This window comes from Odocoileus virginianus, chromosome 20, assembly GCF_023699985.2.
Source record: "Odocoileus virginianus isolate 20LAN1187 ecotype Illinois chromosome 20, Ovbor_1.2, whole genome shotgun sequence".
NCBI classification, from domain to species: domain Eukaryota; kingdom Metazoa; phylum Chordata; class Mammalia; order Artiodactyla; family Cervidae; genus Odocoileus; species Odocoileus virginianus.
In genome coordinates this window covers 14,540,366-14,562,236 of record NC_069693.1, presented here as the reverse complement: position 1 = coordinate 14,562,236, position 21,871 = coordinate 14,540,366, and the positions used below count along the sequence as shown (strand labels likewise).

Here is a 21,871-nt window from a genome sequence, read left to right as displayed (position 1 = left end):
TGAACTACATTTCCCACAGTCCCTGGGTGGCTTTTGAAAAGAACTTTGATCTTTGGTTATCTCTGTTTCCCCTCCGAAGTCCTCCTCGCAGTCGTCGCCCTCCTAGTGGTAACCGGAGTCTGGGCACGGCGGGCACTCGCCGTGAGGAAGCCCCCACCCTCTGGCTCACACTGGGCGTGTGGAGCCTGCGTGTGAAAAGTGCGTGTGAGCGTTTGTGGCCGTAACGAGGCGGCTGTGTGTGCGGTGATGAAGCCGTGACAGGTGCAAGATGTGGGACCCATTGGCTCTGATGTGAGGTAGGTGACACTGTGGGGCTTGAGATCTCCCTTCAGAAGACGGTGCTGTTGTTCCCTAGTGAGAGGTAACCCAGTGTTAGTCGCTCAGTAGTGTCCGACTCTGCAACCCTATGGACTGTAGCTTACCAGTCTCCTGTCCACGGAGTTCTCCAGGCAAGAATACCGGACTGAGTTGCCCATGCCCTTCTCCAGGGGATCTTCCTGACCCAGGGATCCAACCCGAGTCTCCCGCATTGCAGGCAGATTCTTGACCAACTGAGCCCCCAGGGAAGCCCAATGGGGATTTTAATTCTGTGACCGGGTGGGAGTTTGGTTGTGTCTGGGATAGAGCTTCATTTCTGCAGTTTTAGTTTTAACATCAGGACACAGGGGTTCTGTTGAAGATCTCCCTGAGAGAATATCTGCTCCTGTAAAGACAGGCCTTTACCATGCCGGTATTAACTGGAGTCTCACTGAAGCATGTTCTACGCTGCCTTTGTCAGGGCACCCCCACCTCCAGTGCCCAGACTCCAGTGCTTAACACAAAAGTGAGTTGTCAGTGGAGTGAGTATTGCCCGCCTAGGGGCCAATTTTAGTTTCTATCCTTTCCTAGGATCTGTATCCTTGTATCACTGCTTTCTCTTTCCTCTTACTTTATAGTCAGGACCCCAGCTGCAGAGAAATGGTCCTCCTGCTAAGGGCCTGGGCACAGTCCTTCTTGAATCGATAGCTGGATTCTCTCCTTGCTTTGAGTGAGGTTGGGATTTGTCCAGCTTCTCTGTGATCTTTTATGTATGTGTTTGGGATCTGGGAATAGGAGACATAAAATAAGAGAAATGTTCTAAATTAGCACATTGGGAGCTCAGAGACAAGATCATCACTTTTTTTTTTTTTAACCCTCTTATTCAGCAACACTTTCTTTGGACTGTGAATTTCTTCTAAAGTGGAAACAAGAAGAGGACTAATAAATACTCTGAATTCTTAAAAAAAAAAAAAAAAAGCCATGGCCCATGTAAGTTGGTGTTTTGTTCCTCATTGAAGTAGTCCTTTTTTTCGCTTTATAGGTCATATGCATATTTGCATTCTTTATCCTGATATTGTTACCTAACTGAATATCATATAACTTGCCAGTGAGTGGGTAAGTGATGGTGCCATGCATCCTCCTCCATATTTTCTGAAAGTTTTGTGTGTTTTTTTTAAAAATAGAATTGGTATTATTTCTTCCTTAATTGTAGGATAGTTTTTTTTTTTTTTATGCTGAAAGTAGAATTTTTTTTTACTTTAATGAATAATTACAATTGGGAAACCACACCTGCCTTAACAGTCTGCTTCATCCACTTTACTTGGGATTGATTTTGTCTTACAGAAAGCAACCATCAAAGTTTCTTTTCCCTTGCCCAAGATTTTAAAAAGTCAACCATTACATATAAATACAGAAAGGCCAATGCCAAGTTAACAAATGAAAACTGTAACTCAAAATAAGGTATGCACATTGACAGTAAGTGCATTGGAATACTCTATACAAAATGATGCTGGAGAGTTTACAAACAATTGGTGATGTAAAACAGAGGCTTCCTAAGAACTTACTTAATCAGACCTTTAAAGAGCCCTAGAAAACTTCATTTTTAACAAGGGTCCCAGATGATTCCAGGTTTTGATTAAAGTGTAGTTTGGGAAACATATTTAACCTCCATTGAGTGTCAGATTACATATACAATAAAATTAAAATACAAACCATGTAACTGAACAAAAAATAATATCTTTATATAAGCTATTAATAGGTATCTAAATACAATATGGTTTTTTAAAATGAAATCATGTGTATAATTGTATTTATAAAGTACACTAATCAAAAACTATACAACATTAACAACAAATCCAAATAAAAATGAAGATATTCCTCTGAATTTCATGTTTCACTGAGCATCAAAAACCACCAATCTTTTAGTCCTTTTCTTGTACATTATTCTGTATCCACATTCTCTGCATCGGATTGGATCCCTTGATTTTATTTCATTTTCTGTGTGACATTCTCCACAGATATATATCATTGGCTGCTGCTTTGGGGGTTGAACATCCTTCTGGGTGTCCATTGTTGTCCGTAACACGGAGAAAACGTGAGGCCTCTTCAAACAGATTCCGACTCGCCTCTCTGTAGGATAGTTTTTAACCAGCAAAAAGCATCTGTGATAGGCAGAATAATGACTCCCCTCCAAGAAAACTGTCTACATGCTAATTCTAGAACCTGTGAACATGTTACCTCATATGGCAAAAGAGACTTTGTAGAAATGATTGAATTAATGCTTTTAAGATGGGAAGATTCTCTTGGGTTATCTGAAGAGTCAGGGTTAAAAGAGGATGTAAGGATGGAATATGCATGCTTATGTTTTAAAAAAAAACACAATATTACTGAACTTTTAAGATGGAGGAAGGGGGCCATAAACCAAGGAATGTATGTAACCTCTAGAAGCTAGAAAAAGCAAGGAAATTGAACTGGAGAGAGCTGCCAGAAAGATGCATAGTCCTGCCAAAACCTTGATTTAGTCTAGTAAAACCCTTGTTGGACTTCTGACCAACAGACAATAAATGTGTTCTTTTAAGCAACTGCATTTGTGGTGATGTGGGCAGTAGCAGTAGAAAACGAATACATCATCTGAGTTTACAGTTTTCTTCATGGGGAGACTTTAATTTCTTTAATAGGTAAAAGGCTTTGGTATTTTATTTTTTCTTGAATTAGTTTAGTAATTTGTGCCTTTCAGGGAATTGACTTATTTCAACTTAGATGTCAAATTTTTTGGCATAAAGTTGTTCATAATATTCCCTTATTATCATTTTAATGCCTGTCAGATCTACAGTAATGTACCCTTTTAATTGATAATTTATGCCTTTTTTTCTTGATCAGTATATCAATTTTATTGTTCTTTCCAAAGAACCAGCTTTTAGTTTTAGTTTCTCCCTAGTTTGCCCTTGCTGTTTCACTGATTACTGATCTTACTTATTCTTTCCTTCACTCTGTATATTCTAGATTTAATTTTATCTTATTTTTCTAGCTTAAAATTCTCTTCTTCCATCCATGAGTTGTTTAGAAGAGTGCTCTTTAACTTCCAAATATTGGGGGACTTTTTTAGATCTTTCTGATAGTTCATTTTTAATTCTCTGGTGGTCCAGAGATGTTCTCTGTCATTTCTGACCTTTTAAGTTTATTGAGATTTGTCTTATGGCCTGAATTGTGAACAATTTGGTGAAGGTTCCATGTGCAGTTTTAAAAAATGGGGTATTATACTGTCTTTTGGTAGAGTGTTTATCAGTTTTGTCTGTAGTGGTGATCAACTCTTCTATATCTTTACTGATTTTTTTGTTGTTGTTGTTACTTGTCTGTCAATTACTGGGAGAAGACTGTTGAGACTTCTATTTTTTTTTTTTTCCCATTTATTTTTATTAGTTGGAGGCTAATTACTTTACATCATTGCAGTGGTTTTTGTCATACATTGAAATGAATTAGCCATGGATTTACATGTATTCCCCATCCCGGTCCCCCGTCCCACCTCCCTCTCCACCCGATCCCTCTGGGTCTTCCCAGTGTTGAGACTTCTAGATACAATTGTGGATCCATCTGCTACAGTTCTGTTAATTTTTGCTTTATGGTAATTTGAAGCTCTGTTATGAGGTGCATGTTATAGCCTCTCGACGCATGGATTCCTTGATCATGAGATGTTTCTATTGATAATACAGTATTCTTGTCTTGAATTCTGTTCTCTTTAACATAAATACTTTAGCTTTTTTTTTTTACCATTTTTTTCATAGCAACTATTTTTTTTCATCCCTATTAAAAAATTATTTATTTAGCTGTGTTGTGTCTTAGTTTCAGCACAAGAATCTTTGTTGCATCTTGTGGGATCTTTCGATGTGGTACACGGACTCACTAGTTGTGGCACAAGGGCTCAGCGTTTGCCACAGAGGGGGCTTAGTTGCTCGGTGGCATGTTGGATCTTAGTTCCCCAGCCAGGGATCAAACCCACGTCCCCTGAACTGCAAGGAAGATTCTTTACCACTGGGCTACCAGGGAAGCCCCTCCATCCTTTTATTTTAACCTATTTTATGTGTATCTCATATAACAGCACATAGTTTGATTCTACTTTTACCCAGTCTGACAATTGCTGCCTTCGAGTATCTAGACAGGGGTTAGCAAACTGTGGTTTACTGGCCAAATCCAGCTCACAGCCTTTTTTTGTACGGCCTTCAACCTGAGAATGGTTTTGCATTTCAGAAGGGTTATAAGTAAGTTAAGAAAAAAGAATGTCATGGAGGCTGTATGTGACACACAGACCTTGAACTCTGTATAGGGTAGATTGCTTATCTCTGCTTCACTTAGTTCTTCTTCTGGGGTTTTATCTTGTTCCTTCACTTGGAGGATATTTCTCTGTCACCTCATTTTCCTCAGTTTACTGTTTTTAATTTCTTTTTTCTGATAGGTTGGTTATCTTTTCCAATCATGGAGAAGTGGTCTTGTAGGAGGTGTCCTCTGTCTTCCAGCAGTGCCCCCCACTCTGGTCACTAGAGCTATATGCTCTAGTGTGCCTTGTATTTGCACTGTGTTGGCACTCCTGTTGTGGTAGGCTGACTACTGTGAGCAGTCTGGTAGGTGTGGCTGACTTCTGGTCTGGTTGCCTAACAAACCCTTTAAAATATCTATATCTATATCTATTTATTTGGATGTGCTGGGTCTTAGCTGTGGTACACAGGAGCCAGTTCCCTGACCAGGGGTTGAATGCGGAGCCCCTGCACTGGCAGCGTGGAGTCTTAGCTGCTGGACTGGACTATCAGGGAAATTCATGGCCCTGTCTTATGCAGAAGCTGATGGGCACTGGTTGGCAGAGCTGGATCATGAGACTGCTGGCAATGGGGCCTCAGAGGATCTCAGAACTAATGTTGGCCCACTGGCACAGTGGCGGGGGGGCGGAGCTAGATTCTGGAATGGGTGTTGTGTGCCTGGGGGTCCCAGATCTGGTGTGGCATGCTGGTGGAGGGAGCAGTTCCTGACATGGTCCCAAAAGCTGCTATTGGCCTGCTGGTGAGTAGGCTGTTGTATCAAGATCATGTTGAAAAAGACCAAACGAGGTGGGAGATATACTCTGTTCATCTTTGGAAAATACAGTCTGCACTGGATGTTTACTAAAGAATTTGCTTTAAAAAAATTCTTAGTCATAACGGGGAAGAAAAATCTTCAGGTCCTTTTTCTAAAGATGGAGGTTGTCATAAGATATTCTGGAAAAATTTAAAAACTTTCAACTATTTAACTTAGTTGGAAACCTCTCTTTATTTTCTTAATTTCTAGATGAGTGATTAACAATTTTCCACCCTATGCAAGAGGATGTGTATGCAGAAACTGAATTGTTTAAGAGTATGTGGGCACTCTTCTTCAGTCCCACTAAATTCATTTTCGACCCACACAAGCTTCCAGCCTGTATACTCACTGTATCATCCCTTTCCTGCAGTGACTTCTTTAGCACTGCTTTTTCCTTTTGAAAAATGTTTCTTATAATTTCAAAAATAGTACTGTGATTTGCCATTTTAGGGGTTGGTGATGTTCAAAGACGTGGCTATAGATGTTTCTCAGGAGGAATGGGAATGCCTGAACCCTGCGCAGAGGAATTTGTACAAAGATGTGATGTTGGAGAACTATAGCAACCTGGTTTCACTGGGTAAAGTTATCTGTCTCTAATAATTCAGAATCTGTTTCTTGGAGTTTCTGCTTTCTGTGCTATGAATTTTAGGGCTGCCTTTCAAATAACAAGATGAATTTTCACTTTGTGTAGAAATGAGCACAGTTAGATGGAGTTGCACCTTCATTTTCTCTATCCTCATGCTTTTCTCTGGCATTTCTTATAATTGACTTTCTTCCTTAAAAATTAAGGAGCAGAATTAAAATTCTATACCATTAAAGCATAACATGGTCAAAGAAAGCAGGCTTTGTCTTCGTTTCACTTGCAGTGTACCAAACGAGCAAATGCTCTAGTGCAGATAAAGCTAAACACATGGGTCCTGGGTGCAAAGCTCATTAACCTTCTCAATTAGTGCAATGGACTGAATCAAAATATATCACTTACATTTACAATTCAAAGGAACACTATTCCATTTACTGTAATGTTTGTACTCTCTTTTAAACATTTGGAAATTACATTCTAAGAACTTTACATTTCTCATGGAAAAATATCTGAGAATAAGTATTTCAGAAACTCCTTTTTTTCCTCAAAGGAAAATAAGGAGAGAAAGCTTATGTAATTTAAATAACATTTTACCTTAGACATTATTTGTTTCTTATGATCCCGAGTTTATCTGTATATGAGAAGTGGACTCTTCTTTCTTCTCTAGACCTTATCAAGTATCTTCTTGTCCTATAGGCTTTTTAAAATGAATTCTGAAACACGGTATTTGAATACTCTAATTTCAACCTCATCTCCATTTCTTTTCTTATAACCAGGACTTTCTGTTTCTAAGCCAGCTGTGATCACTTCACTGGAGCAAGGGAAGGAGCCCTGGATGGTTTTGAGGGAGGTGACAGGAGAACGGTGCCCAGGTGAGTGAGCAGGAAGTTGTTGCAAGGAGTAGGCCAACTGGTCAGACTGTTGGGCTGGTAAAGTTATTTTAGACAGACTAATTAGGGAAAATCTGGCTTAAAAACTTATTACAGTGTTATAGTAATCAAACAGTGTTGTACTGGCATAAAGACAGATATATAGATGAATGGAGTAGAATAGAGAGTCTACAAGTAAACCCTCAGATATATGAGAAAATGATTTTAGATAAGAGTGCCAAGACCGTTCTATGAGGGAAAAGACTGTACTCTTAACAAATGGTTTTGGGGAAACTGGATACCCCACATGCAAAGGAATAAAATTGTATCCCTACCTTACACTATATACAAAAATTAACTCAAAATGGGTCAAACAAGTAAATCTAAGACCCAAAACTATAAACCATCTGGAAGAAAATACAAGGGGAAAAGTTTCATAACTTTGGATTTGGCAGGAATTTCTAGGATATGACACCAAAGGACAGGTAGTCAAAAAAGACAAATATCAAAGTTAAAAAACTTCTGTCCATCAAAAGATGTAATCAATAGAGTATTAATTAAAAAAAAATCATGCAAGTTCCTTTTGCTAGGAGATGAGAATACTATATTTAAACATTATAACGATGGGTCTTCCCTGGTATTTCAGTGACTAGGACTCCGCATTCCCAGCACAGGGGGACAAGCTTCAATCCCTGGTCAGAGGCGGAGTGGGGGTATTAGATCCCACATGCTGCAACTAAAAGGTCTCACCTTCTGCATCTAAGAGCTGGCACAGCCAAATAAATAGATAAAGAAATATTTCAAAAAATCATTTAGCTTTAAAAAATAAATAAAAATAAATATTATAAAGACATTTTCACTCTAGTAGTCGATCAAGAACATATGAATATATATTCTAATAGAATATTTAGGAAAAATTAAATTAATTAGAAATTGTGAAAATTAAAGAAAATGACTACATTGAGGAGACAGAGATGGTAGAGGAATGACTGGAAAGAAAGGAGTAAGACCTTAGGAAAGTATAAGGTCATAAAGGCAGGTTCATTCCACAAGACCAGGTTCATTCCACAAGTCAGAGGTCTTTGATGATGTCTGTAACTCCCAGTACTCCAGAGCTATGAGAAGAGTTGTTTCTGTTATTTTAAGCCACCTAGTTTGTGGTACTTTGTTATATCGGCTCTAAGAAATTAATACAGAGGGGGAACATGGAAAAATAATATATACTTTCCTAAGTGTTTTGCTTTCATTTAAGATGTTATTTTTACTAATTTTTTATACGTGGTGAGGCCTTTCCTTTTGCATAGATGTAGTGATTTCTTTAAAAAAAATTTTATCTTGAAATATTGAATCAGCTTTACCTTGAGTATTCTACTTGATCATGATACATTATTCTTTTTATTCACTTTTGGTTTTGATTGGTAAAATTTAATTGAAGATTTTTTCATCTAAGTTGACGGGAGATATTGGCCTGTAGTTTTTTTGTGTGTGCATGTATACGTGCTGCCTTTTGCCTGATTTTGGTGTAAGAAAAATAGTGGCTTCATAACATAAGTTGACAAGTATTCCCCTTTCATCTTTTTCTGGATGAAATTGTGTAAAACATTCTGTAAAGGTTTGGTAAAATTCTCCAGTGAAACCATTTGGATCTGGATTTTTTTTTTTTAGCCTCTTTTAAATTATAAATTCAATTTGTATTAATATAATAGTTATAGGACTTCCTTGGTGGCTGAGCTGGTAAAGAATCCACCTGCAATTGGGAGACCTGGGTTCAATCCCTGGGTTGGAAAGATCCCCTGGAGAAGAGAATGGCTTACCCACTCCAGTATTCTGGCCTGGAGAATTCCATGGAATATATAGTCCATGGATTGCAAAGAGTCAGACCCAGCTGAGTGACTTTCACTTTCTTTCTTTCTTTCACTTTAATAGGACTATTCAGATTTCCTGTTTCTTCTTTGGTAGTTTTGGTAGTTAGTGATTTTTCAAAGAATTGCTTCATTTCTTCTAAGTTGTCAAAGTCATGAGTGTTTAAGTTATATATGGTTTTCTTATTATCCTTATGATGGATTTTATATATATAAATGTATATATATATAATATATCCATGTATATAAAGGATATACATGTCCTTATAATCCTTCAAAAATTTTTTTTCTTTGAGATTTTTTATTTCACTCTTGGATTATTTAGAAACGTTATTTGGAGGTGTTTGGAGATTTTCTTTTCTTTCTTTTATGGTTTGATTTTATTCTGGTCTCACGTGAAAGTTAGAGGAGGCTATCTACAAGAGTCTTCCCTCACTTCTGACATCAATTCCACTTTCAAGGGACTCCCTGGTGGTCCAGTGGTTAAGAATCTGCCTTCCAATGCAGAGGGGTGGGTTCAATCCCTGATTGGGAAACTAGGATCCCACATGCCGTGTGGTGCAGCCAAAAGACTTTTTTTTACAAGTTGCTCTTTCAAGGGTTCTCAAGACCACTCTTACACTTGATAAGTCACTAAAAGGATTCATAGAACTCACTGAAAGCTATCATCCTCACAGTTAGTTTGTTATAGCAGGAGACAGATTAAAATTAGCCAAAGGAAGAAGTACAAAGGGCAGAGCCTACAGCCAGAGTTCCAAGTGTGGAACTTCCCACTGTCCTCTCCCAGTGGAGTCATGGACAGTGCTAAGTTTCCCATCAGCTATGTGTAACAATATGCATTTGGGCATATTGCCAAATAGAGAAACTCACCTGAGCCTTAGTGTCCAGAATTTTTGCCTGGGTTCCTTGTTGGCTACCCATGTGGCTGACCTTTAGTTTCTCGCCTCTTAGGAGGTAAAGCTGATACCTTTAGTCTCCATTCTTTTTGATGGAAAGTTGATACCTCATGGCTGAAACCTTCCGTCATAAATTTTATCATTAGATTTGTCTGGTGGCTTTGGCCCTCAGGTAAACAAAAGACACTTTTTGTAGAGGTCGCATCCCTGGAGATGAAGACTGAAAAACCTTTCTTCAGGTAAGGTTAAATTCTTTACTATATATCATAGAACATATTCTATATGATTTTGATTCTTTTAAGATTCAAGATTTGCTTGATGACCCAGAATATGGTCTGTCCTGGGGAATGTTCAATGTATGTTTGAAAACATTGTGTATTCTGCTGTTGTTGGGTAACATGTGCCATGAATGATGATTATATCATATTTGTTGATGGTCTTGTTTGTTTTTTCCATATTCTTGCCGATTCTCTGTTCAGCAGTTCTATTGGTTGCTGAGATTAGGGTATTTGAGTCCCCAGCTATAATTGTGATTAGTGTATTATCTTTCAGCTCTTTCAGTTTTTCCTTCATGTGTTTCGAAGCTCTGTTAGTAATGCTTATTAATTTCTTTACTCTGAAATCTACTTTATCTGATACTAATGTAGCATTTCTATTTTCTTTTGATTATTTACATGATACATATTTTTGAAATGTGTTTCTTGTAGTCACCATGTAACTGAGTCATGTTATTTATCCATTGTGTCAATCTCTGTCTTTTAATTGGTTATATAGACCATGTACACTTAAAATAATTATTGATGTATTAGGCTTAAGTCTGCCATTTTGTTGTCTTCTGCTGGTTCCCCCTGTTTCTTGTTCTTCTGTTTCTTTTATCTTGCTTACCTGTGAGTTGGGCTTCCCTGGTGGCTCAGTGGTAAAGAATCCGCCTGCCAGTGCAAGAGACACATGAGATGCTGGTTAGATCCCTGGGTCAGGAAGATCCCTGGAGTAGGAAATGAAAACCACTTCAATATTCTTGCCTGGGAAATCCCATGGGCAGAGGAGACTGGTGGGCTACAGTCCATAAGGTCACAAAAGACTTGGACACAACTTAGCGACTAAACAACAACCACCTATGAGTAACTCAGACATTTTTAGAGTTCTATTTTGATTTATAGTGTTTTTTTTAAATATACTTTTTTTTTAAAAATTTCAGTATTTGTTCACACACACATACACGTTTGTTTATTTATTTATTTAGCTTGCTGGCATTGAAATTTAACCATTTCAAGTGAAGTGTAGAAAGATTACATCCATTTAGGTCTTTTACCTTTTTTTTTTTTGATTGTTTTAAGTATGTCTTCTACATAGATTGATCACTATGTAAGATACTGTTACAATTTTTGTTTCAACCATAAAATAAGGTAAAGAAACTTGTGGAGTGGGATAGTCTATTATGTTTACTTTTATTTTTTCCCATTCTTGTCTTTCTTTTCTGAAGATCTTGCCTTCTTCTATTATTATTTTCTTTGTATTTGGAGGGCTATTTTCAACTATTCTGTAAGAGCTACTTGCAATAACACACTCTCTTAGTTTTCCTTTGTCTGAGAATGCCTTTATTTCTACTTCATTCCTCAAAGATAGTTTCACTGTATGTAGAATTTGAGGTTGACGGTTCTTTTCTTTTAGCACTTAAAAAGTACTGTGCCATTTCCTGTTGCTCAGCATGGTTTCAGATGACAAATCCAGTCTTTTGAATTGGTGTTTCTCACTATTTTAAAATATTTTTTTCTTGTTTTGTTTTCAGAAATATGTGTTTTGGTTTGATTTCTATTTATCTATTTAGGAATTTTCTCAGTTTCTTGAATCTATAGATTTGTATCTTGTATGAAATTTGGGAAGTTTTCAACCATTATTTCTTTGAATACTTTTTCAGTCCCACAGTCTTTCTCCTGTCCTTCTGGGACTTGGATGACATGAATGTTGGATCTTTTGCTATTGTCACACAGGAACTGAGGCTCTTAATAAAAAGTCTATTTATCTTTGTTGTTCAGGTTAATACAGTTTTTAATTTCACTGAATCTAGTGTCTCTGTCATCACTCTACTCTTGAGACCATTCAGGGTGTCTCTTAGAATGGTTACTATATTTTTCATTCCATTTACCTTGTATAACTAGTATCTTTTTGAATATTTTATTTTATTATCTTTTATTGAGGAATAGTTGACTTACAACAGCAAATTCTTCTTTATGGCTAAGGAATATTTCATTGCTTATACATCTTCTTTACCCATTCATCTGTTGATGGACACTTGGGTTCCTTCCATATCTTGGTTGTGGTGTATAACGCTGCTATGAACACTGGGGTGCATGTAGCTTTTGGAATTAGTGTGTGTGCATGTGTGTGTTTGTTTGTTTTTAGATACATGCCCAGCAGTGGAATTACTGGGTCATATGGTAGTTCTGTGTTTAGTTTTCTAAGGAACCTCCACACTCTTTCCCCTAGTGGCTGCACTAATTTACATTCTCACCAACAGTGTACAAGGGTTCCCTTTTCTCCACATCCCTGCCAGCACTTGTTTCTTGTAGACTTTTTGATGATAGCAATTCTGACAGGTGTAAGGTGATACCTCATTATGGTTTTGGTTTTCATTTCTCTGATAATTACAGATGTTGAGCATTTTTCTTGTGCCTGTTGACCATCTGTATAGCTTCTCTGGAAAAAATTTTTTTCATGTCTTTTGCACATTTTTAATCAAGTTTTTTTTTTTTTTTTGGTATTGAGTTATATGAGCTGCATGTTTTGGATATGTATCTTGGATATTACCCTATTGGTCATATCACTTGCAAATATTTTCTCCCATTCAATGGGTTAACTTTTCTTTCTTTTTTTTTTCATTATTTCATTAATTGCTGTCATCTTTATACTGTATTTCTTTTTTTTTTTTTCATTTATTTTTATTAGTTGGAGGCTAATTACTTTACAATATTGTAGTGGTTTTTGTCATTTAACTTTTCATTTTGTTGATGGTTTCATTTGCTGGCAAAAGCTAAGTTTAATTAGGTCCCATTTGCTTATTTTTGCCTCTCTTTCTTTTGCCTTTAGAGTCAGATCCAAAAATGTATTGCTTCAATTTATGTCAAAGAGTGTTCTGCCTGTTTTCTTCTAGGAGTTTTATGGATTCAGGTCTTACATTTAGGTCTTTAATCCATTTTGAGTTTACTTTTGTACATGGTATGATGAAATATTCTAATTCCATTGTTTTATGTGTTGCTGTCCAGTTTTCTGAGTACCACTTATTGAAGATACAGTCTTTTCTCCATTGTATATCCTTCCCTCCCTTGTCATAGATTAATTGACGATAGGTGTGTATGTGATTGAGATTTTAGATTATCTTTTTTAAAATGAACCTTAGAATTCCCATTTTTGTGACATTTGCCTTGATTTCTTTAAAGAAGAGGAAGATCATCAAGACAGTGTGAGTGCAGAGTACTTCGTTTTCATGTTTCCCCTACCACCAGACTTCTTCTTGTTGCAGTTTTCATTTATGTTTTTTCTTAAGTAATTGCCATTACCTGATCTTTCCACCTGGTTTTCACACTCATTTCATCTACTGGTAAAAACGAGGAGGGGAACAAATATGACTGATTTCTGGTAGCATCTAACTTGGCTGTTGAGATTAGTGGAGAATGTATATACTCCAGTAGCTAGTACCACTGAGTTTTCTGGGTCCTGTCAATGTTTTCTAGAGAGAATGGAATATTTTGTTTAATCTGAGGGTCTTGTCTGTCTGAATTAGTTAAGAACCAATGCTGTAGAACCATCAATTCTGTGTGTTTCTCCCTGGTTTCTCTCCCCTGCTACATCCCCAGAGGTAATCATTATTTTGAATTCTGTTATGGTTATTCTATTTAAAAACTAGTTTACCACATTTGTGTATACCCTTATACACTATATTGTGTTTTGATTGTTTCTTTTATAAAAATGATAATGAGTATGTGTCTTCTGTGATTTAGTTATTTTGTACCACATGGTTTTACAAATTTTCCCAAATTACTTTATACCTGATTTCATTTTCACAGCTATATAATATTCCATTCCACATTTTTCTGGTTGTTAATTAGATTGTTCATAATTTTTTGCTAGTATATACAGTGGTACTATTAATATTCTTACACATCTCCTGAAGCACATCGTACGTTATTTACTAGAACTGGAATTGCCAGGTCATAAAATACATACATCTTCAACTCTGTATTATAACAAATTGTTTTCCTACATGTTGGTACTAATTTACATTACCCCTGGCAGTGTGTAATAATTTTGGGTCTTCAACATCTTAACAAAAATTCAAATTCTTAGACATTTAAAATTTTAGTCTGATGAGTATAAATGGTTATCTCATATCTTAATTTGAGTTTCCTTGATTCCTAATGAGCTTGAGCATTCTTGCATATGACTATTTAACACTGGTTTTTCTTCTATGAAGTGCCTATACAGATCTTTTGCCCATTTTTCTCACAGGTTATCTTTTTTCTAGTTAGAATTGTATCTTTTGTGTCTTGTTTAAGAAATTTATGTTGTTGTTTGTTGTTGTTTAGTCATTAAATTGTATCCAACTCTTTTGTGACCCCATGGCTCCTCTGTCCATGGGATTTCCCAAGCAACAATACTGGAGTGGGTTGCCATTTTCTTTTCTAGGGCATCTTCTCAACTCAGGGATTGAACCTGCGTCTCCTACATTGCAAGCAGATTGCTTACCATTGAGCCACCGGGGAAGCCCTTTTTATGTATACATATATATTGTTTTTCACCACAAGCCTTACAGTTTTTCCTTTACTTTAATCCAGTTAGAGTTTATATATTTATAGTGCATGGTAGGGATCCAAGTTAATTTTTTTTTCTAGCTATAGCTATTTTTTCTAATATGATTCAGTAAGTAATTCTTTTCTCACTGATCTGCAATGCTTCCTGTGTGGATCTGTGGATCAACATGAATGAACCTTGAGGATATTATGCTAAGTTAAATAAGCCAGTCACATATAGAAAAAAAAAAAACAGCAAATACTGTAGGACTCTAGTGATATAAGGTATATAGTCAAATCCATAGAAAAAGAAAGTAGACTGGTGCTTGCCAGAAACTGGAAGAGGGAAGAATGGGGAGTTATTAATGGGTACAGAGTTTCAGTTCTGCAAGGTGAAAAAGTTCTGGGGATGGTTGTACAACAGTGTGCACACTTAACACTACTACATTATACACTTAAAAGTAGTAAGATGGTAAATTTTATGTTGTGTGTATTTTATCACAATTTAAAAAATATTTTTAGAGGTAGAGGTAAAATTTAAGACTTAGCAGTGTATGATTGGTATTTAAGCCAGACTGTTATTAAGGGAAAATGTGTAGATTGAAGGCTGAGCAGAGCCTGATTTCTGGGACATTCCAACATTTAGAGGTCAGAAAGTGGAAAAGAATGCATTAAGGTGAACTGAATATAAGTAGAGATGTAGGAGGATAACCAAGAGAATATGGTATAAAGGGAGCAACTGATCAGTTGTGTCAAATGCTAGTAATGAGTCAAACAGAGTGATGACTGGCATTTGAGCACTGATTTTGGTAATTTTGTTAGTGACTTTAGTTAGGAATGTTTCAACAGAGTTATGGGAGTTGAAATATCTGTTGGAATGGATTACAGAGAAAATGACTAACATACAACGTCACTTGATCTAAGACAGAATCAGGGAAAGGACGGTCTTTGCAATGAAGGGGGCTGATATCTATTGAAAAATAGGAATCTTGATTTCTGCCTCACACTAGGTGGATTATAGATCTAAATACGAAAAAACTTCTAGAAGATGATATGAGTATATTTTATGACCTCGCAATCAGACTGTTTTAGAATTAACAATTTCTGTTTATCAAAACATTGTATTAAGAGAGCAATGGGGCCAGCCTCAGAATGGGACAAGATACTTGCATTATGTAGTTGATTATATTAAGGATTCCCTCCAAGTCAAAAAGACAACTAAAACCTAGAAATACCCAAATGTCCCTTGACTGAAGAATGGATAAACAAAGTATAGTTTATCTGTACAGTGAAATATAACTCACTCATAAAAATAAATGAACTACTGATATATGGTACAACATCATCGAACCCTAAGAACATAGTGAGTGAGAACAGACACAAAAGGTCACATATTGTATAATCACATGTTTATGAAATTTCTTGACAAATTCATAGAGACATAAAGCAGATGGGTGGTTTCCAGGGCATGGGGGTGAAGAGGAGAACAGAACATGACCATGGATATGAGGTTTCTTTTTGGCGTAATGAAAATAATCTGGAATTAGAGATCTGACGGTTGCAGAACATTGGGAGTGTACTACAAGTTACTGAGTTATACACTTCAAAGTGGTTAAAATGATGGATTTTATTTGTACTTTATCACTCCTAAATTAATAAAAATGAATGAAATACTTGAATAGGCAATTTATTAAAGAAGATATCCAATTGTCCAATAAATATATGGCAAAGTGTTCGATCTTGTTTGTCATGGGGAAATTAAAAATCAAATCATAGTGCAGTATCACAACACATCTGCCAGGATGCTTAGATATAAGACGATTGGCAATAACAAGTGTTGGTGAGGATATGAGGAACAGGAACTCTTTCAGAGTTTGATGGAATTATAAATTATAAATTAGAAAACTGTTGCATAATGTCAGATGGACCTGAGCAAGTGCATATCCTCTGATGCAGTAATTTCACACCTAACAGAAAGGAGTCCTATTTCCACCAAAAGAAATGTGCATGAATGTTCATATCATATCATAATAGCCAGAAACTGGAAACAATGAAAATGATCATCATTATGAAAATGGAAAAATAAATTGTTAGAATTGAATGCTTTATGTATCTGTTGGCTTCAAACTTTCTTTTCTGAAACAACCTCTGAAAAGCTCTAAGATAAAGAATTTGTAATATCCTAGTTGTTACAAGAGACTAATGGTGTTATGACACAATGAATAAAGCAGAAATAGACTCAAAATGTGATTTTAAAGCTAATCAGAGGCCTTATGTAAGACTCATGATAAAGAGTTGGAGTTTTAAAATTTCACTTTAATGAGAGGCTCTATTAGTTTGAATATAGGTCTGGCTGTATGTGACAGAGACCCCAAAATAAATGTAGCTTAAACTGTATAGAGGACTAATTTTCTCTTGGATTAAAGTCCAGGGTAGAGTGCCAACTCTGCTCTGCAGAACCATCATGTGACAGACATGACATCAAATGCACATTGTAGCTGGCTTCGCTGAGGAAGCAGGAAAATAACAGATATAGGGGGTGGGCCAGCCAACTCTTAAGAAAGTTCTCGGAAAGTACTGTATGATACTGCATTTCTTTAGGCAGAATCCAGTTGTACGGCATATTCTGCTGCAGAGTGCTGGGACAGGCAATCCTTATATTGGGCAGCCTGTTCTCAACTAAAACCCATGGGTTCAATCAGTGTACAAAAGGGAAATAATAGATATTTGAGAATAACTAGCAGATATCACATAATCCTTTGGCCTGATGGAGAGTGTTAAAACATACAGACTCTTAGAGATTCTGATTCAGGTGATCTAGAGTGTTTTGTAAACCTCCATAATTGCAACAAAATCCCATGGTGATTCTCAAGTGGATCAAAATATGAGAACCACTGACCTGTTAGAGAACTATCTCCCGTTTCTCTCATGAGCTTTCATTTCTTTCCATTCACCTTACCCTTTTTCATTGTTACATTATGGTATTTAAGAGCCCCTTAAGCCTTTCATTTCTTATGTGAATTATTTCCAATTATCTCTCTTTTCTGGCTTCCCTGATAGCTCAGTTGGTAAAGAATCTGCCTGCAATGCAGGAGACCCTGGTTCGATTCCTGGGTTGGGAAGGAAAGGCTACCCACTCCAGTATTCAGGCCTGGAGAATTCCATGGACTGTATAGTCCATGGGGTTGCAAAGAGTTGGACATGACTGAGCGACTTTCACTTTCACTCTTTTCTATCAGAGATATTTCATTTCTCTTCTAACACAAAACTAGCAATTAAAATGTGCTTCTTTATCTTTCAGATTTGGTGTCCAAATGTGAGCCCAAGAAGTTATCTCCAAAAAGAAACATTTATGAGACAGAATCATCCCAGTGGGTTATCACAGACCCATTTAAAAACCATAGTCCTGAGAAATCCATTTTCAGAGACATTCAGGCATGCAAAAATCAGTTTGAGAGACAACAGGGAAAACAGGAGGGCTATTTCAGGCAATTTGTTATCAACCATGAACACATGCCCGTTTTTAGCCAACATATTTTGTTCACTCAGGAATTTTATAATAGACAGAAAATCTTTGAATGTAAAGAATGCAGGAAAAACTTCAGTTACCATTTATTCTTTAGTCATCACAAAGCTCATTCTAAAGAAAAACTTTCTGACTATAAGGAATGTGCAGAAACTGTTGATACATCATACCTTACTAAACAGAGAATTCAAAATAGTAACAAGTGCAATGAATGTAAGGAATGTTGGAAGGCCCTTATTCGTTATTCACAACTTAAACAACATTTGAGAATTCATAATGGTGAAAAATGTAAAGAATGTGGCAAGGCCTTTAATTATGGCTCAGAACTTATTCTACATCAGAGAATTCACACTGGTGAGAAACCTGATGGACGTAAGGAATGTGGGAAGTCCTTTATGCAGCTGTCACAACTTATTCAACATCAGGGACTTCACACTGGTGAGAAACCCTATGAATGCAAACAATGTGGCAAGGCTTTTATCTGTGGCTTTCAACTTACTGAACATCTGCCACTCTGTACTGGTAAGAAACTCTTTGAATGTAAAGAGTGTGAAAAGACTTTCAGGCATCGATCACCCATTACCATACATCAGAGACTTCATACTCACAAGAAACCTTATGAGTGTAAAGAATGTGGGAAGGCCTTTAATTATGGTTCAGAACTTATTCTACACCAGAGAATTCACACTGGTGAGAAACCCTATGAATGTAAGGAATGTGGGAAGGCATTTAGGCAACGATCACAGCTTACTCAACATCAAAGACTTCACACTGGTGAAAAACCCTATGAATGTAAGCAATGTGGGAAGGCTTTTATCCGTGGCTTTCAACTTACTGAACATCTGAGACTGCATACTGGTGAAAAACCCTATGAATGTAAAGAATGTGGGAAGACTTTCAGGCATCGATCACACCTTACAATACATCAGAGAATTCATACTGGTGAGAAACCCTATGAATGTAAAGAATGTGGAAAGGCCTTTAGCTATCATTCAAGCTTCTCTCACCATCAGAAAATTCATTCTGGCAAAAAACCTTATGAATGTAGTGAATGTGGGAAGGCCTTTTGTGACAGCTTACAACTTACTCTACATCAGAGGATTCATACTGGTGAGAAACCCTATGAGTGTAAGGAATGTGGCAAGACTTTTAGACAATGCTCACACCTCAGAAGACATGAGAGAATTCACACTGGTGAGAAACCTCATGAATGTGTGATATGTGGTAAAGCCTTTAGACTTCATTCACACCTTATTCAACATCAGAGAATTCATACTGGTGAGAAGCCCTTTGAATGTAAGGAATGTGGAAAGGCCTTTAGCTATCATTCAAGCTTCTCACACCATCAAAGAATTCATTCTGGGAAGAAATCATATGACTGTGGGAAGGCCATTAATCGTGGCTTACAATTTAACCTACGTCAGACACTTCATACTGTTGAAACACCAGTACGTTTTCTTCTCCCCACATCCTAGTCTAGCATCAGAAAATTCTTTTTGGAAACATACATTTCCTTTTTTTCTTCAAAGAAAATGTTGGTAAAATACTGGGTTTCATTAGTATTGATTTAGTTTAATAATCTTTCTACTCTTTTTTAAGTGGGAAAATGAAGTTATTAAAAGGAAAAAAACAACGCTCTGGTTTCAATGATGATTATGAATTATTGTAATTATCAGTATTGGAAGTAAATTTTATAAAACTGTGTTTTCACTGAAACCAGTGAAGTGGGAAGGAAATAAAATGAAAACAATTTCTTCCTCTCCTACAAATCCCTGAAAAAACCTGTATGTATGTGTTGCTTCTTTCTTCATGATCAAACATATCTGCACATTGCATGTATGTTTTGCCATGTGTGTGAAAGTTTTTACCCTCTATAGTGACATATATCATGACATTTGCTTTTTTCATTTAAATAATTGTGGACATTTTCCCAGGTGAATACATACAGATCTGACTCATTCTTTTAAAGTTTCAGAATATTTCTAGTATGGGATGTAGGCCAGTATTTTGAAACATCTCCTACTGTAGACATTTAATTGTTTCTACTTTTTCACCAGAAATGATGGTGTAATAAACATTCTTACATTGTCATATTTCTATTGGTAAATTCCCAATCATGAGAGTGTGTATATGTTTTGATATATTAATTTTATAGTTGAAAATATTAGGAAATAAAAGCAATACTATAAAATTCAAAAATTACCCAAAATAGGGCTTCCCTGGTGGCTCAGTGGTAAAGAATCTGCCTGCCAATGTAGGACACATGGGTTTGATTCCTAATCTGGGAAGATCCCACATGCTGCAGAGCAACAAAGCCATCTGCCACAATTACTGAGCCTGTGCTCTAGAGCCTGAGATCTGCAACTACTGAGTCCATGTGCTGAAACTACTGAAGCCTGTAAGCCTAGAGCCTGCTACAACAAGAGAAGCCACTACTCACTTCAACTAGAGAAAGCCCACTTGCAACAATGAAAACCCAGGGCAACCAATAACAAATATATTTTAAAAAATATTCAAGGCATCCCTGGTGGCTCATGGTTAAGAATCTGCCTGCCAATGTAGGAGACACAGATTCGACCCCTGATTGGGAAGATCCCACATGCCATGGAGCAACTAAGCCCATGTGTCATAACTATTGAGCCTGTGCCCTAGAGCCCAGGAGGCACAGCTGCTGAAGCCCCCTTTCCCTAGAGCCCGTGCTCTGCAACAAGAGAAGCCACCACCATGTGAAGCCTACACATCAAACCTGGAGAGTAGCCCCTGCTCACTCTAACTAGGGAAAAGCCCACACAGAAACAAAGGCCAAGTACAGACAAAAATAAACAAAATTATTTTTTAATTACCCAAAATAATGTGAAAATTAAAATCTCTCCTAATGAGTCCTAGAGTCATCTGCTTTTGTAACTATAGCTGTCACTTCTATTCTTCCAGGAATTAAATTTTAAAAATTCTTTGGACAAAACTGGATTAATCATAATCCATGATTCATGATATTCTCATCAGTCCACATTTAGCCTACTTTTTAATACATTAGAGAGTTTTATAAACATTGACGGATCTATTTATTGGGGCAGGCCTGGAGCTTAGGTCCATGGGTGCCAGACTGGTATCTGGGTCTGTAGGGCCAGTATGGTGCTGGGTTGGGCAGCCTGGAGCCTGGTGTTTGGGTTCACAGGGGCAGGCCTGGATTCTGAATCATATTGGTTTACCTGGGGATTCACTGGGGAAGGCTGGTGCTGGGGTCTGTGACAAGGATGGGTTCTCACTTCACTTTCCTTCCCTCCATGCAGAGGGTACATTGCTTCATGCTTCACTGCACAGGCTTGAAGAATAAGTAACCCAGGTAGTGTGAAATTGTCCTTATCCTCTTCAATCTATCTTTCATTTCTGTGCTCCACCCAAGTGTTGTAATTTCATGGGGATGGTTGTTCAAATTGTTCAAATTTCTATGAGACAAATGCTATTCCACAATCTTACAGATGTTGCTACTACAATTCTCTATTTTTGATATGTACACACTTCTGATTTTTCACGTGTATTTTTATATTTATTACCACAAACAGTATGCAAAACAATTACAACACCTCAAGGAATTCCCTCACGCATCCCCTTTCTACTCAGACACCCCTAATCCGTGGCAACCACTGATATATTCTGGATGTTTATATTTTTACATTTTCCACAATGTATAAATGGAACCATACAGTATGTAACTTTTTGAGGCTGGTTTCATCCATAATGTTGCATGTGTCAGTAGTCCATTTTTTTTGTTGTTGTTGTTGAGTAGTTATTTTATTGAGTGGATATACCATGGTGTGTCCATTTATCCACGAGGAACATTTGGGTTGTTCCAGTTTTTAGTGATTATAAATAATAATACTATAGACATGCATGAATAGGCTTTTGTGTGAACATGTGGTTTTATTTCTCTATGCTAAATGTAAGTGGGAT

At 36.9% G+C, this 21,871-nt stretch overlaps 2 protein-coding genes across 2 annotated transcripts in view; one reads left to right on the top strand and one right to left on the bottom strand.

Annotated features, from left to right (window-relative positions):
• The first annotated feature begins 49 nt into the window (after positions 1-49).
• Positions 50-20,011, top strand: ZNF461 (zinc finger protein 461). The gene is made up of 5 exons (XM_070451769.1): positions 50-296; positions 1,185-1,287; positions 5,851-5,977; positions 6,757-6,852; positions 17,696-20,011. The coding sequence occupies exons 2-5, from the start codon at positions 1,279-1,281 to the stop codon at positions 19,393-19,395; spliced, it is 1,932 nt and encodes a 643-aa protein (XP_070307870.1). The 5' UTR covers positions 50-296; positions 1,185-1,278; the 3' UTR covers positions 19,396-20,011.
• ZNF382 (zinc finger protein 382) overlaps positions 1,589-21,871 on the bottom strand; it is a 64,558-nt gene continuing 44,275 nt past the window's right edge. Inside the window, exon 6 of the mRNA XM_070451811.1 lies at positions 1,589-2,427. Coding sequence (XP_070307912.1) covers positions 2,192-2,427 — 236 coding nt within the window. The 3' untranslated portion in view covers positions 1,589-2,191. The remainder of the gene's footprint in view (positions 2,428-21,871) is intronic.

Bases quoted from the DNA above. Each gene is read 5' to 3' on its own strand.
- ZNF461 (XM_070451769.1), top strand. The intron at 5,978-6,756 runs GTAAAGTTATCT...TCTTATAACCAG, and splicing joins TAGCAACCTGGTTTCACTGG to GACTTTCTGTTTCTAAGCCA. The intron at 6,853-17,695 runs GTGAGTGAGCAG...TTTATCTTTCAG, and splicing joins GACAGGAGAACGGTGCCCAG to ATTTGGTGTCCAAATGTGAG.